This window comes from Jaculus jaculus, chromosome 8, assembly GCF_020740685.1.
Source record: "Jaculus jaculus isolate mJacJac1 chromosome 8, mJacJac1.mat.Y.cur, whole genome shotgun sequence".
Lineage (NCBI taxonomy): Eukaryota > Metazoa > Chordata > Mammalia > Rodentia > Dipodidae > Jaculus > Jaculus jaculus.
The window spans coordinates 110,906,556-110,923,552 of NC_059109.1; the positions used below are offsets into that span (position 1 = coordinate 110,906,556).

At 49.2% G+C, this 16,997-nt stretch overlaps 1 protein-coding gene across 1 annotated transcript in view; it reads left to right on the top strand.

The window, feature by feature from the left end:
* Window positions 1-1,692: 1,692 nt before the first annotated feature.
* Window positions 1,693-16,997, top strand: part of Xkr7 (XK related 7) — a 30,286-nt gene continuing 14,981 nt past the window's right edge. The window contains exon 1 of the mRNA XM_045157388.1: window positions 1,693-2,303. Within this exon, the coding sequence (XP_045013323.1) occupies window positions 1,693-2,303 (611 nt within the window). The remainder of the gene's footprint in view (window positions 2,304-16,997) is intronic.

Genomic DNA, 16,997 nt, shown 5'->3' on the forward strand with positions numbered 1-16,997 from the left:
GTAGGGATGCTCCTTCCTAATTCAGTCCTTCCACTCTCCCACTAGTCTCAATGCAGACTGCTGGCCTTGGATCCAGCCTAGAAAGCTCCCTTAACCCTTTATCTCCTCCTCTCTGCTTTTAGCTTGGGCAACAGCTGGTACTCCAACTTCCTTGAGGTACTGAGACCCAAACAGTCCCTGGCCTGCAGATGGCGGCTCCCCCCAAGCCAGGAGCAGCTGTCTCCTTTATCTGGCCTTCCCTGTCACTCTGAGGCAGGGTGGTCCTTCCACTTCACTTCCTCTCCTCCTGTTTCCTCCCCTCCTCCCCATCCTCACTCCCCTGAGATTGCAAAGCCTACTCTGGAGCCAGAAAACAGCCTCGCCTTTGGCACTAGCACTTATATACTGTGTAATTCTAAACAAACAAATGAGCTTCTCTGTGACTCAGTTCCATCTGTCAAATGGGTTGAAACATATAAATTGTGAGAATGAGTTGGCGATTCCACAATGCTTAGAACAATGCCAAAGAGAAATGACTCCAGTGTTTGTCTTCCAAATGTCCTAGGACATTCAATCTGAGCTAAATTGGGGGTGGAGTATGGTGAGGGTACCCAGGACATGTGAGGAACCCCACTTCCTCTCATAAATAATATTATACTATCCCTTTGGCTTCTTCAGCCCCTGTATTTTTGATCATTTCTCTACTTTGGCGGCTAGGTCTTGCTAAATCCACTTAACTTCCAGCTCAAATTCTGCAGCAGTGGCCTCATTGCCACCTCTGGCCCTTTAGAATCCTATCCATTCAACTCTCCAGCTCCATTTTTCTTACCGCCACCCCCAGCCCATCTGTGATTCAGACTTCCTAGAACACGTGTAGGGCGGGGGTGGGGGGGTGTACTAGTCAGTTCCTCCCCCAGGTGTCCCCCCCCCAGTCTCCCCTCTTGGTGCGAACCACCTCCACCCATCCCTCCGGCTTCCCTAACTAGGGCTGTGGCCAGATGAACAGTCCCTGGAAGGAGGGAAAAGGAGAGTGGGAAGAGACAGCGAATCTTAGAGCTGCAGTTTGCTCAGCATGACAACCGAGACAATGAGAAAAGAGACCTCTCACCATCAAAGAAGGGCATGAAACCTCCTTAAGTGAGCACTCGCGAAACTAGGAAGTGGCCTGTTGGGATGGCGTGATTGCTGGTGGGCTCTGGGGATGTGCCCCAGCAGCCAAGCCCCTACCCTTTCATGCCAAGACCTGCACCTTCCCGCTGTCCTGCGTTCTTGCAAGATCCAAGCCGCCAGAGGTTAGCACAGGAGATGCAAGGAAGTGGAGAGGCTTGAGCCGGAGGTGGAGGGGGGGGGTGGCAATTAAAAAATATATATAGGAAGTGGAGTCCAGCGGGGAAGCGAGAGGCAGCAAGCATGTGGTTGGGCACCATGCCTCAGAGGAAGGAGAGGGTGACCTGGGATGCTCTGTCTTCCCGGGGGACTGCCCCCATCCGGCCCCAGCCCCAGGCGGGGCGGGGCGGGGCGGGGGAGGGGCGGCCCGGCGCCGGGAAGAATGAATAATTGAAGTGGCGAGGAGGAGGAGGAGGAGGAGGAAGAGGAGCCTCGGGAGGAAGAGGAGCGTCAGGAGGAGGGAGCCGCCCGCGCAGGGTCCTCCCCACTCCGCACCCCACCCCCTCCGCCGCCCGGAAGTCGCTCCCCGCCTCCTGCACCGCCAACATGGCCGCGAAGTCGGATGGAGAGGCGGCCGCGGCCGGCCCGGGGCCGGAGGGGACGGTCGGAGCATCCCGGGGAGGCGACGGCGCGCGCGGGGAGGCGGCGGCCGTGCCCGGGCCTCCGGGGCTCGGCGCGGCGGCAAGCCCCGGGCCGCGTTACGAGCTGCGGGACTGCTGCTGGGTGCTGTGCGCGCTGCTCGTCTTCTTCTCCGACGGCGCCACCGACCTGTGGCTGGCGGCCTCCTACTACCTGCAGGGTCAGCCCACCTACTTCGGCCTCACCTTGCTCTTCGTGCTGCTGCCCTCGCTGGTCGTGCAGCTGCTCAGCTTCCGCTGGTTCGTCTACGACTACTCGGAGACCCCGGCCAGCCCGGGACCCGTCGTCAGCACCAAGGACAGCGGCGCCGGAGGAGCCGCCATCAGCACCAAGGACAGCGCCGTCGCCTTCAGGACCAAAGGAGGAGGAGGAGGGACGGGCAGCCCCGAGCCGGGGCCCCGGCCCCCAGCGCCTTCCTCGTCCTCCTCCTCCTCCTCCTACCGCCGCCGCTGCTGTCGCCTCTGCGTCTGGCTGCTGCAGACCCTCGTTCACCTCCTGCAGCTCGGCCAGGTCTGGAGGTAGGAAGAGAGCAAGTGAAGGGAAAGTGGGGTGACAACGGAGCTGTTGACGCCCCAGCTCTGCTCTGACCTTTACAGGTTGCGCACCCCCTTCCTGTCCTGACCCTCGCTCCGACCCACCCAACTGCGGCTCGGGTTTCTTACCATTCAGCTCCTCCTGACCTTTGTCCTCCCTCCACCCACCCCCAAAACTCTGTCGGACCCCAGGGCCGTTGCTTTGATCTGGCCGTTGAGAAAACTGATGGGGCAAGAGCCAAGGGAGACCCGCGGTGGTGAATGTGTGGAAAGGATCCAGGGATCGTGGGGACAAGTGTAAGGCTTGGAACAGGGCTCCCTTCGTTTCTGACCCCTCCTCTTGGTCCAAGTTTAGACTTAGGGAAGATCTCGGAAGTTCTTTCTAGCTCTCAAAGAAGCTCCGTTGGAAACGGAAGCCCATCCTCAACACTCCCCTCTCCAAGGAGAGGCAGAATTTCAGGCAGCCAAGTGGCTCTCCCGCCTAAACTTCGTAAGCTATTGGGGGGAAGGGTAGGCTGGGTCCAGCTCTCACTCTCTGTCTACTTCTACTTCCTAAGGTCCCCCCCTCATCTCCCCCCGCCAAAAAGAGCTAGGGGATTTGGAATCTCGAATCTGATAGTAGATGGTCACTGGCTGCTCTTTCATCCTAAGACCAGAAGGCAAAACTGGGGCTTTGCTCAAGCTGCTCACTTCCAGGCTTCCCCCTTTGCCAGCACGTAGGGTGCCTGCCGGGCTGAGTTAATTGGAGAGAGGGGGGAGTTCTAAATCTTGAGCTTCTCTTGAATCAGAACCACTCTAGTAGCTTGGGCTCTACCCTGCAGTGACAAAATGAATTTACTTACTACGTGATCCTTAGGAAAAACTCCTTCTCCCTCCAACTCCATCTCTTCATCTGTGAAGTGCGGGAGGATCCCTGCTCTTTTCATCTTATTGGATCACTGGTACACTTATTTTTCTTTCTTACCTGTTGGTAGGACCAGGTAAGAGAAGGTCTGTGTGAGGACCCTGCTGACTAGAACCTATTTGGGGGAATACGGTGGATTACTGTGTTTATAACGTATGCATGGGAAGCATAGACAAGGTCACGCTAGATATATACGGGGTGACAATTGCTGCCATTGTATTTACTCTTATTAAGAAATGCTGCCTAACTCAAAAGATGCCATTCTGGGCTGAGGGTTGGAGACAGGACTCCCAGGGTTTGTCCAAGCTGCTCACTTGCTGTATCACCCTTGCTGTGCTGATTCTCTTGCTGCCTTGCCTTCCCTATCTATGCCTGCCAAGATGATGTGCGTATTCCACTTTATCTGCCCTTGGGGCGGGGGGAGAGGAGGTGGAGCACTATCCACACAAAATGGTATTATGATTATTAGCTTGACACACAAAAAAATATTCATGTCTACATCCAGGAACTAATCTGCGTTTATCATTCTGTGCCCGAGTGGACAGATGGTGAAAGTTATTTTTAGATTGTGAAATGGTAACTTCCTATTCTGGGTAGTCAAAGCTTCATTCCCCCCTTTACTCTTCAGCCCGAAGTGGGCCAGCTGCCCCACGACTCACTGGCTACCCTCCTCCCCATTCAGAATCTGTTTACACGGAGTTAGTAGGATTCTTCTCTCTTGAACATAAACACCTTCCCTCGATGAGGACAGAAATAAAAAGGACCACAGGAGGTTATCTTGGGAGAGTGGCTGGAAGTGGTTGAGGGTCCACTGAGCTCCATGGTTTCTTATAAGAAAGCACTCCTGCCACTATTTCCACCATCCTGCACTTGGTAAGTGAGAGTTGGCATGAGACAATTTGGCAAGGATAACAGTCTAATGGGCATAGGGTGGAATCTGGTCTGCGGAAGTGGTTTGTGTTGGTTGTATAATATTTTTAAAAACTAAAGTCCTAGCTTCTCTTGGAAAAAAAAAAGTTGAGTCTGGCAGTATCAAGCCTGTAACAGTTTTGGAGAGGGTATATGTGTTTCTAAGTTTTTCCACAGTTCCCTTTGATTGCATTTCTCTTAAACATTCACTTAGGCATGACAGCCCTAATTTACAGTTCTCTTACAATTATTTTATTAAGCACTCACTTTGGGCCAAGCCTCCTGGTTGCTTTTCTTTTCTTTTCCTACCAGCTTCTTCTATGTCCTTCCTAATAATCCTGTCATGTGGTTAGTATTATAATTTTTACTTGACAGATGAGGGAATGGAGGCTCAGAGAGGGAGGCACCCTTGTCCAAGGTCAACCAGAAAACAACTGGAAGTGCTGAGACTCAAGATGCTCAGCCTTCAAAACCTGAGCTTAATTTATCCACCTTGCAACTCTGTCACTGAGGCCCCCAAAGCTTGAAGAATTATGAGTCTGCGATTCCAAGATTTCAGGATGATAGGAAGTCAGGCTTCTGTGGCACAGAGATAAGAATGTGAAAAGAGGGGGAGGCGGCAGAACTGTGTGGGTAAGGATGAGGAAACTGTTTTGTGGGAAAGTGCTGGATGCTGAAGGGGAATACTTTCAGGAAATCTTCATCTTAGTTTGGAAATGACCTTGGGTCAGGCTTCTTTCATATCTGGGCCTCAGTTTCTCTGTGTGTGAAATGAGACAATAAGACATAGCAGCTCTAAGGGGTGGTATTCCACAATGGCCTAAATATAATGCTGGGCAAGGGCATCCAGCTACCACTGCTCATAACGGCTTCAGGTCATGTGGATTGATTTGGAGGTCCTCCCTCAATACCCCTTCTGTGTCTGGGTTGCAGCACTGCCCCTCTGCCTCCTAACAAGCTTGCACTCCAGCAAAATTCTGAAATTAGCCAATGACCTGCTGGGCATTTCTTTCCCTGCATAATATAGAGATCACTTAAAGAGAGAAGGGAGACTGGGGTCTGCAGAGAACCGGAAAGCAATTACAGGCAGCTGACTGTTCTCTCTGAATTCAGATCCTGCGATCAATTAGGGGTTTTGTAGAAATGGCCACTGGAAATGAAAACTACACATTAAGCAGGCAAGAGTTCTAACTCTGGGTCTGTTGTCAGCTAAATTCTCTGGGCCCTTATCCCATGAGCTTTGGATTCTAAAATAACAGTTAAGGGTCTCGCTAACCCAGGAACAATCCAAGGGAGGTATAGAGAAGCCATCAGGGCTGGCATTTCTAGAAATCAAGCAATGTTGGCACAACATGTTGGCTTACCACGTGAAACATCGCAGCAGATGTTCTGAGCAGCAAGGCCTGGAGTAACAAGGAAGGAGGTGCGCACCTGAGCCCTCTGGGGTCAATCATGCCTGAGCGGAGGCTGTCAGTTGGCTCCTGATCCCATACCTCAATTCTGAATTAAGTAATCTCAATCAAAAAGATAGCTTCCAACTCTTCAGGTTTGTTCAATGCTTTTCTGGGCCAGGCAGGACAGAGAGACATAAGGTATCTCGTGAGTCAGACAAGGGGTTGTTACAGGGATCCGTCATATCCTACCTAGTGTCCCAGGCAAGAGGAAGCCACCTTTCAGATCCCCTGACAGGGTCATGAGAAATCATGGAGCCTGGATTGCTAAGTGTTGATTTCTCAAGAGAAATGGAAAATTGGGGGGTTTTGGTGTGAACTATCCCAATTTTCAACTACTAATTAAAATTTTTAAAAATAGCATCAACCAAAGGAAACACTTGCGGACCTGTCTTCCTTACAACCTCGGGCAAGCTCTTCACAACTGGTAGCATGCTTTCATGCAGATGTTATTACTTGAAACATAAAAATGAAGGAGTTCGCCGGGCGTGGTGGTGCACGCTTTTAATCCCAGCACTCAAGAGACAGAGATAGGAGGATCACCGTGGGTTCGAGGCCACCCTGCCACCCTGAGACTACATAGTGAGTTCCAGGTCAGCCTGGGCCAGAGTGAGACCCTACCTTGAAAAAGCAAAAAACAAAAAAAAGAAGTTTACAGACAATGCATACCTGCTATGTCCCAGGGCCATGTGAGGTGTTCTGGACATCTTGTGTTGAAATCTTCCCTCATCAGACAAGGAATTGAGGCTCAGAAAAGTCAAAAAACTTGGCTAAGGTCACCTGCTGAGTAAATGGAGAGAGGCGAGGTGTCTACCCAACTTTGTCCAGTTCCCAAACCTAGCACCACCCCTGGCATGACACACTTGCTGTCTCGGGGGATCCCAGAGAGCAATGGCTCAAGGCAGTGACAGATTGAGTCCCTGGAGAGAGCAGACAGAGCCTTTGGTGGGGCGTAAATCTGGCTGTGGGCTGGACACCATCCTGTCTTCACCCTTCCCTCTTCCATTAGCCTTCTGAGCTGTTAAGCCACCAAGGGCTGTTAAGCCAATTAAAGTCCTAACCCTGTCTCTTCTGACCCTGTGGGCAGCAGAGCAGTAAGCCATGAATCCTGTTCTCCATAATCTTAAACTCATGGGCCCCAGCTTTGCCCAGATAAGTATGGTTTGCTAAGCCAATTAGTGTGAGATGGCCTGGCATGGGATTTCTCCCAGGCTGTCAGAATCTGGGCACCTCAAGGTGGAGAGTAAGCAGTGGATTCCTCTAAGGCACCCCAGGTCCAGCACTGCTCCCCAAGCCTTCCAGCAAGCCCTGTACTCCAGAGAGTTTCTAAAATGAGTTGGCGCTCGACTCCCTATTGTGAAGCTAGATCCTTGGCATGATGGTGAAGGGCGTGGGCTCAGGGTTCAGATTCTCCATTCAAATCCTGCCCTGGCTACTTTTTTTTTTTTTTTCTTTTAAATTACGTGTGTGTACATACATATTCAAGTGTGTGCAGATGCATGTACACATGTGTGCGTGTGCGTGGGGAGGCCAGAGGACAGCCTTTGCTAGCCCTTGGCACACATTATCTCACTAGACCCCCAGATAACACAAGAAGCTGGTGTCACCCTCAGGAACACTGCCCACCCCCTTTCAAACAGTGCCTGTCATTGGCTTGGAGCTCATCAGTTATGCCACACTGGCTGGCCAGCCAGCTCCAGGGATTCTTCTGTCTCTGCCTCCCCAGCACTAGAATTACAGTCGCATACTACCATGCCCAGCATTTTTACATGGGTCCTGGGGCTTGAACTCGGGTCCTTAAGCTTGGAAAGCAATCTCTTCACTGACCAAGCTATCTCCCCACCCTACCCCACGACTTCTTCTCTATGACTTTGACAAGCCATGTAATTGCTCATCTCTTCTAAATTAGACACCATAACAGCACCCACCTGCTTCTTATGTTGTTTTGGGTTTAGTGAGGTAATGTGTACCAAGGGTTTAGCAAAGGGCTGGTCATGTCATTAAGTGTTCAAACATGGGTGGCAATAGTTAGCACCATCTGCCTGTGTTTTGTTCCTTAAGGAGCAAAAGTTTGTTCCCTGAACAGTGGCCAGAGAGGGGGAGGCCTGTGAGACATAGTGACATGACAGCCATGCATTTAATCTGCATTCATTCATCCAGCAGATATTTATGGAGCACCTGTTGTATACCTGGCGCTGTTCCAAGTGCTGAGGATAGCAAGCTGAGCTAGGCAAAGTCTTTGCCTCCTGGAGCTCAAATTTGGAGGAGGTGGAAAAAAAAAACCCCAAAATGTGCATTTTATATGCATATACTATGAACTGTAATGGGTCAGGCGATAGTACTCACTTTGGGAAAAGGCAAGGCAGGACAGCGGACTGCCGAGGTGAGCTGATGAGGGTAGCCTCACTAGGGAGGCGGCATGTTGGAGGAGGGCCGAGCACAGTGAGTGGGAGGCAGGTAGGGGGTCTGGGGGAGGGGCCACGGGGAAAGGGAAACAGAAAAGCAAAGGGAGCTTCCAGGTAGCAGCCGCAGAGTGAGGGGAGGTGTTGGGGATAATGGAGGACGGACAGGCAGGGTCTGCAGGCTGTGAAAAGGGAACCCGGAGAATCTTCCCAGAGGAGGGACAGGACCTTGGCTTCAGTTTGCAATGTCTACTCTGGCCGCTAGCTGCAGAACAGACTGGAGGGGAGGACAGGGTGAGCCTGGAGACCCAAGAGGAGTCTGGGAATGCATGGCTGGGTCTGAGTAGCAGCCGGGGCCGGCTCTGCTTCAGGCTGAGCTGGTAGGATCTCTGTCTTTCTGCATGAGACCAGATAGTGAATCAGACACATGCTGCACTTGCCTCTTCCTGTAACTCTGGGCAAAGGGCATAAGTTGTCTGTGCCTTAATTTTCTCAACTACCAAATGGACATTCTAACAGCAGAACCTATCTCATTTGCCTTGGGATATAGCAAGTTAAATCATGTTTGTATAGTGTTTAGCATGGAGGCCAGAACACAGAAGTGCTCAACAGTAAGTTTAGCCTTTGCTGTTTTCATTATTATACATAAAATGAGTCATGAGTTGGGATCCCATAGTGATGTGGTTTTATCTTTATTTTCATTATTTTTATTTTTGTTTTATTAATTTTTTTTGAGACAGTGTTTCACTCTAGCCTTGGCTGAGCTGGAACTTACTCTGCACTCAGGCTGGCCTTCCAGGTGCTGGGATTAAAGGTGTGAACGACCATGCTGGGCTCTCCATAGTGGTTTCTAGACTGTCCACTCACCATTCTTTCTACCCAGATATCAGCTGCTCTTATGTTGGGTATGTGTCTAGAATTTTGAATAATCAGGCCAACAGCTGAAACATGTTTATAACAACCCCTTGGACTTGGCTACTGACCCTCTACCACATTCTGTACTTCCCTGGGCTGACCTTGCAGGGCTGTTCCCTTCAGGCCTCCCCACCCACCTCCTGGGAGACCCTCCCCAGGATGCCTCACCCACCTTCCTCTCCCTGCCATCCAGCTGCCATGAGCCATCAGAACGGCTCCTAAGAGACACAGAGGCGGCAGTTGGGCCCTGTCCTCTGTTTGATCTATAAAGACCACACAGGAGAAGCCCTGAGGGAGTCCGGGGAGGGAGGGCTGCAAGGAAATGGCTTTGAACCCCCGGCAGCTGGGGCAAAGGTCCTTGGGGAGAGTGGGAAGCAATCTGGGATCTACTCTGGCTCCTTCACTCACCACTCTGCCTTTGTGACGGCGTCCAAATTTCTCCCTTGGGAATCCTATCAGCTTCCATTGTGGTCCTTCCACTTCCAGCATTCTCTCCTCGCCCCCCAAGCCCTCCAGTCCTGCCCATACTGTGATGGTTCTGGGCTCCCAGGGCATCTGGTACTCCTCTGCCCCTGCATATATCAAAGCCTCTCACCCTTTTGTCTCCTCACTGCTCCCAGCTCTAAGAAGCAAGCCAGCCACGCTGGGAGGCTGGGGGCATGCCTCCTCTAGCCGCATCCATTCTCACTCTCCCCCCCGGGGAGATTCTGCACACCCTTCAAGGCTTCAATGCCACCTCTTCCCAGAAGCTTTCCTGAAACAAACCCAATACACACCAACCTCTGCCCCTCCGATTCCATCTTTCACCTCCTCAGCTAGGCAGAAGCCGTTGTCTTGACATTCTTAAGTGGACATTGCTTGGCAGTTTTGTATGGGGAGGAGTTATGCAGTCTTGTGAGAGACCTCGGACGGTACAGAAAAGGCTTCAAGAAAGACACCTCACTCCAACCCCATGCTTAATTATGCCTTTGGGTGGAGGGGTATTTAAGGGAGATTTCCACTTAATAATTAAAAGAAAATTGTAAAGCTGGGCGTGGTGGCGCATGCCTTTAATCCCAGCACTCGGGAGGCAGAGGTAGGAGGATCGCCATGAGTTCGAGGCCACCCTGAGACTCCATAGTGAATTCCAGGTCAGCCTGGGCTAGAGTGAGACCCTACCTCGGAAAACCAAAAAAGAAAAAAAAAGAAAATTATAATGAGACAGGGCCTTATGTATGCCAAGCTGGCCTTGAATTTGCTTTGTGGCTGAGGATAACCTGGACGCTCTGACCTTCCTGCCTCCACTTCCCAGGTGCTAGATTACAGATGTTGCCACCATGCCCCATTTATACTGGGCTGTAGGTCTAACCCAGGGCTTTGTGCGTGCTTAGGCAAATATCCTACCAGCTCAGCTACACCCCAGAACATAATTAGATATTTATTTTATTATTTATTTATATATTATGTATTTATTATTTATTTATGAGAGAGAGAGTGGGCATGATGCCAGGGCCTCCTGCTGCTGCAATTGCACTCCAGATGCATGCGCCACTTTGTGCATCTGGCTTTACATGGATACTAGGGAACTGAATCCCAGGCCATCAGGCTTTGAAATAAGCAATTTTAGCCACTGCACCACCTCTTTGGCCCTAGATATTTCTTGTATTGCTGGAAGAGTTTACTTCTAATTTATTTTGGAGAGAGAGACAGACAGACACGCACATGCACACACAGAGAGAGAATTGGCACACCAGGGCCTCAGCCACTGTAACTGAACTCCAAACACCTGCGCCACCTAGTGGGCATGTGCGACCTTGCGTTTGCCTTGCCTTTGTACATCTGGGTTACATGGGATCGGGAGAGTCAAACATGGGTCCTGGAGGCTTTGCAGGCAAGTGCCTTAACCACTAAGCCATCTCTCCAGCCCCCTCTGATTTTTAGTCCACTGGGAAAGACATGTATACATTCATTTGTGGGTTTTCTTTCTTTGGAGGTAGGGTCTCACTCTATCCCAGGCTGACCTGACACTCTGTAGACCCAGTCTGGCCTCAGCAATCCTCCTACTTTTGCCTTCGACTGCTGGGCTCAAAGGCATATGCCACCACACCTGGCCTGTTTTTTTTTCTTAATTTTTATTTACTTATTTGCATATATGTGTATGTGTGTGAATATACCAGGGTCTCTTGGGGCTGCAAACAAACCCCTGTCTAGCTTTACATGGGTAGTTGGGGAATTGAACTCAGGCTGAAAGGCTCTGCAAGCAAGGCTTTAACTTTTTTTTTTTTTTGAGGTAGTGTCTTGCTGTAGCCCAGGCTGACCTGGAATTCACTATGTAGTCTCAGGCTGGCCTGGAACTCATAGTGATCCTCTTACTTCTGCCTCCCAAGTGCTGGGATTAAAAGCATGCACCACCATACCCAGCTAAGTCTTTAAATATTGAGCCATCTCCCCAGCCACTCACTTGTGTTTTAAAAGTCAGATGTTATTGAAAATTGTAGTTATCAGGCTGGAGAGATGGCTTAGCAGTTAAGGCACCTGCCTGTGAAGCCAAAGGACACAGGTTCGGTTCCTCAGTACCCACGTAAGCCAGATGCATAAGGTGGTGCACATGTCTGGAGTTCGTTTGCAGTGGCTGGAGGCCCTGGCGCGCCCATTCTCTCTATCTGTCTCTTTCTCTATCTCAAGTAAATAAGTAAAAATTTTTTAAAAAAAGAAAATTGTAGTGATCATTAATGAAGACTCAGATTAAGTCACTGCCTTCATGATGTCCTGCAGATATGGAGGACAGTGGTGAAGAACAAAGACCATAGAAGCCAGGCATGGTGGCACCCTGTGAAATCCCAGCTCCCAGGCAGAGGTAGGAGTGCTGTGAGTTTGAGGCCACCCTGAGACTACATAATGAATTCCAGGTCAGCCTGGACTAGAGCGAGACCCTACCTCACAAAACCAAAATAAATAAATACTAATAATAACTAAATAAACAAAATAAAATGCATTAAAAATAAAGGCCATCAAGACAAAACCCTGTCTTTACCACTTAGAAGCTTTGTAGTCTTCAACAAGTCATTGAAACCCTCCGGGCCTTAGTGTGCCCATCTCTGATAAGGATCATGGTCCCTGTGTGAGCAGCCATTGTGCTGGCTTATTGAGAGAACACACAGTATTTAGCACATGGTGGAGCTTAGTGTTAGCTAGCATTATAGCCTTCACTTTACAGATGTGGAAATTGAGGCACATGGAGGAATGGCCTTGAAGTTAGTAGGTAGCAAAGCCAGGGTTGAATGTGATGGGTCAGACTCCCAAGCCATGTGTAAGCAGTAGGCTAGCCTACCTTCTGCAGCTTAAATGTATTCTTTTTTTTCTTAATATTTTTATTTATTTTTTATTTGAGAGCGACAGACAGAGAAAGAGGCAGATAGAGAGAGGGAGAGAGAATGGGCGCGCCAGGGCCTCCAGCCACTGCAAACGAATTCGAGACGTATGCGCCCCCTTGTGCATCTGGCTAACGTGGGTCTTGGGGAGTCGAGCCTCGAACCGGGGTCCTTAGGCTTCACAGGCAAGTGTTTAACCGCTAAACCATCTCTCCAGCCCTTAAATGTATTCTTGCAGAATAACCAGTCAGGTATTATTTTGTGACAAAGAAGAAAGACAATAGATAATATCTAAAATCTTAATTTAAAAAATACTTTATTTGTTGGGGGGGGAGATAGAAAGAAAAAGAATGGGTGCACCAGGACCTCCAGCCACTGCAAACGAACTCCAGACACGTGGGCCCCTTGGGCATTGGCTTTACATGGGTACTGAGGAGTCGAATCTGGGTCCTTTGCTTTCCAGCCCTAAAATCTTTTTATTATTATTATTATGTTTTTATTTTTCGAGGTAGGGTTTCACTCCAGTCCAGGCTGATCTGAAATTAACTATGTAGTGTCAGGGTGGCCCTGAACTCACGGTGATCCTCCTACCTTTGCCTCCTGAGTGCCGGGACTCAAGGCGTGCACCACCACGCCCAGCTAAAATCTTACATTTTAATATAACATAGTCACTGTTACATTCAAGTCTCTTCCTCCTAGACACTGCCCCCCACCACCCCATTCCTTATTCCTCTCCACCCCAGCATAGTCCTAATGACAATCTGTTTTAAAACATATTTTATTTATTGTTTGTTTATGAGAGAGAGGCAGACAAAGCGAATGAAAGAAAGAGAGGATGGGCACACCAGGGCCTTTAGGTACTGCACATGAACTTCAGATGCGTGCACCACCTTGTGCATCTGGCTTTACATGGGTACTGAGGAATCGAACCTGGGTTCTTAGGCTTTGCAGACAAGTGACTTAAATGCTGAGCCATCTCTCCAACTCCTAAAATATTTTTATTTATTTGTTTTTTATTTGTTTGCCAAAAAGAGAGAAAGGGGCACACAGAAAGAGAGTGAGGCCAATACAAATGAACGCTTCATGCATGCACCACTTTTTGCATCTGCCTTTACTTCTTAAAAAAATATTTTACTGGGCTGGAGAGATGTCTTAACAGTTAAGGCGCATGCCTGTGAAGCCTAAGGACCCCGGTTCAATTCTCCAGGTCCCTTGTAAGCCAGATACACATGGTGGCACATGCATCTGGAGTCCATTTGCAGTGGCTAGAGGCCCTGGCACACCCATTATCTCTCTCTCTCTCTCATAAATAAATAAATAAAAATAAAACCTTTTAAAAATATTTTATTTATTTATTTGAGAGAGAGACACACACACAGGGACAGAGAGAAAGTGAGCATGAGTGTGCCAGGGCTTCCTGTCACTGCAGATGAACTCCAGACACATGCACCACTTTGTGCAACCGGCTTTATGTGGGCACTTGGCAACTGAACCTGAGTTGTCTGTCAGTCTTTGCAAACAAGCACCTTTAGTCACTGAGCCATCTCTCCAGCCCCTACATTCTTTTATAAAAAAAATAGTATTTATTTATTTGCAAACAGAATAAGGAGAGAAAGGGCACACCAGGGCCTCTTGCCACTGCAAATGAATTCCAGATGCATGTGCCACATTGTACATCTGGCTTTACATGGGTACTGGGGAATCAAACCCAGACCATCAGGGTTTGTAAGCAAGTGCCTTTAACTGCTTAGCCAGCTCTCCAGCCTGTGATCACATTCTTTTTATCATTGTCTGCTCATCTGGCTGGTTTCCTGCAGACCACAGGGAGTCGAGGCCCTATCCTTCTATTACTGTTGGTACCTGTGGGCTTAGGTGCTATGGCAACCATAGTGGAGCTAAGGCAGTGTGCGGCTGTCCTCCAGCCTCAGCCTCCAGTAGTCAGTGGACGAAAGCCAGGCTACCCTTCCTGAGGCAACAGGTGTGGCTGCCTCAGGACGAGGTAAAATTCTCTCTTTGCAGAAGTGCTTAATAAAATGTGTGAAGTCAAGCAAACCTTTGAGATTAGCATCCTGGCAAGTCACTTCGCTGCGTGTGGTTCCTGTCCCCTTCGGGAAAAGTGCTTTGGGGGGAGGCCCGAGAATCCTCACTGAGTTTTCCAAGGTTTGTGACAAGAAAGCCAGGGAGCTGAGAGCCCCGGGTCCTAGGAAGCTCCGGATGCTGTGACTTCTTAGCTGGGGGACCCTGGGCAAAACAGTCTAACCAGCCCAAGCTCCCACCTATCTGTGAAATGTGGATGGTGCTGCTCTCCACCTCAGGGTCCTTCCAAAGATGTCTTGGGGTCATCAAAATGTGCAAGGCTTGTCACATAGTATTTGCTCAGAAAACGTTGACGGTTGCTCTTGTAATGGGCCAGGTACCGCCTATCCTACTTGGTTAGTAACCGGAGGAGACAGAAGGGAAGAGTCCCAACTACGCAATGCTCACCCCCTGGGTCCTATCAAGGAAGGAGTGAGAGACCCAGCTTAAAGGGAGGTGGAGTCTTTTGAATAAAGTCAAAAATGCCCTGTCAATCAGGCTAGTCCAAGGGCATGAGCGGCCTAGAAGCAGAAGGTACGGAGCAAATGGCTGGGTGGCAGGGATGCTGTGGCAAGGACTTTACTTCAGTGTGCAAGACAATCCAGGTGACTGTAAAGCCCCTTGTGGTTTAAGCCTTCAGCTCCAGCTTGGGGCCTTGTGACCCCCAGTTTCATGGGGCTGACCTCCAGATCACAGGCTGCAACTTGCAACACTTGGGAAATTGCAGCCTGGGATGCTTTCACCCATACTGTATTGTCTCACCCACTTCTTTTATTTTTACTGCATTTATTTATTTATTAGAGAGAGGGGGGTGGAGAGAGAGATTGAGAGGGAGAATATGGCCACGCCAGGGCCTCCAGCCACTATAAATAAACTCTAGATGCATGAGCCACTGGGTGCATCTGGCTAACGTGAGTCCTGGGGAATCAAACCTGGGTCCTTTGGCTTTGCAGGCAAGCACCTTAACTGCTAAGCCATCTCTCCAGCCCAGCCTCAACTACTTTTTTTTAAAAAAAATATTGTTTATTTATTTATTTATTTATTTAAGAGAAAGAGGCAGAGAGAGAGAGGATGGGTGCACCAGGGCCTCCGGTCACTGCAAACGAGCTCCATATCTGTGTTTCCCCCTTGTGCATCTGGCTTACGTGGGTCCTGGAGAATCGAACCATAATCTTTTGGCTTTACAGGCATACACCTTAACCGTTAAGCTGTCTCCCCAGCCCTTACCTACTTTTTATTTATTTTATTTTATTTGTTTCATGCAGTGCTGAGATCAAACCCAGGGCCTCACATATGTTAAGCAAGGGCTCTACCACTGAGCTACATCCCAAGACTTGTCTACTTTTCTTTGAGACAAGGTTTTATGTAGCCCAGACTAGCCTACAACTCCATTTGTAGCTGAGGATGACCTTGAATTTCCAATCCTCCTGTTTCCACTTGTCATGTGCTGGGGTTATAGGCATGCAACACTACATCTGGCTTTATGGGGTGCAAAGGATTGAATCCACAACCTCAGACATGGTAGGGAAGCTCTCTACCAACTGAGCTATATCCTCAGTCCCATTGCCTACTGTTTTTTTTTTTTTTTTTTTTTTGTTGTTCATTTTTATTTATTTATTTGAGAGTGACAGAGAAGGAGAGAGAAAGAGGCAGATAGAGAGAAAGAGAGAATGGGCGCACCAGGGCTTCCAGCCACTGCAAACAAACTCCAGACATGTGTGCCCCCTTGTGCATCTGACTAACGTGGGTTCTAGGGAGTCAAGCCTCGAACCGGGGTCCTTAGGCTTCACAGGCAAGCACTTAACCACTAAGCCATCTCTCCAGCCCACTGGATTTTGTTTTGTTTTGGTTTTGGTTGTTTGAGGTAGGGTCTCACTCTAGCTCAGGCTGACCTGGAATTCACTATGTAGTCTCAGGGTGGCCTTGAACTCATGGCAATCCTCCTACCTCTGCCTCCCGAGTGCAGGGATTAAAGGCGTGTGCCACCACGCCTGGTATGTCTGCTGTTTTAATGAAAACTTTTATTTCATAAAATTCTAAACATAGGGCTGGAGAGATTGCTTAATGGTTAAGGCACTTGCCTGAGAAGCCTAAGAACCCAGGTTTGAGTCCCCAGGACCCATGTAAGCCAGATGCACAAGGTGGTGCATGCATCTGGAGATTGTTTGCAGTGGCTAGAGACCCTGGCCTGCCCATTTTCTCTCTCTGTCTCTCTCTCAAATGAATAAATAAAAAAAAATTTTAAGTTCTAAACATATACAAAAGTAGAGAGACTGAGCTAATGATCCCCACATACCATCACCTCACTTACCAGTTATTGATTTCTGACCAAGCTGGTTTGGGGGGGGGGGTCAGTGCTGTCCAATGGAACCCTGTGTTGACAGCAATGTTTTGCGTCTGCATTGTCCAGTGCAGTAGCTTCCAGCCACCAATGGCTACCAAGCTCTTGAAATGAGGCTAGTGGGCCCCAGGAACCAAACTGAAATATATGTAAAACTATTTTTCAAGGTAGGGTCACACTGCAGACCAGGCTGACCTGGGATTTACTCTATAATCTTAGGCTGGCCTTGAAGTTACAGCAGTCCTCCTACCTCTGCCTCCCTAGTGTTGGAATTAAAGGTATGTGCCACCACAACCAGCTCTTTAATTACTGATTAATTTAGATTTTGATA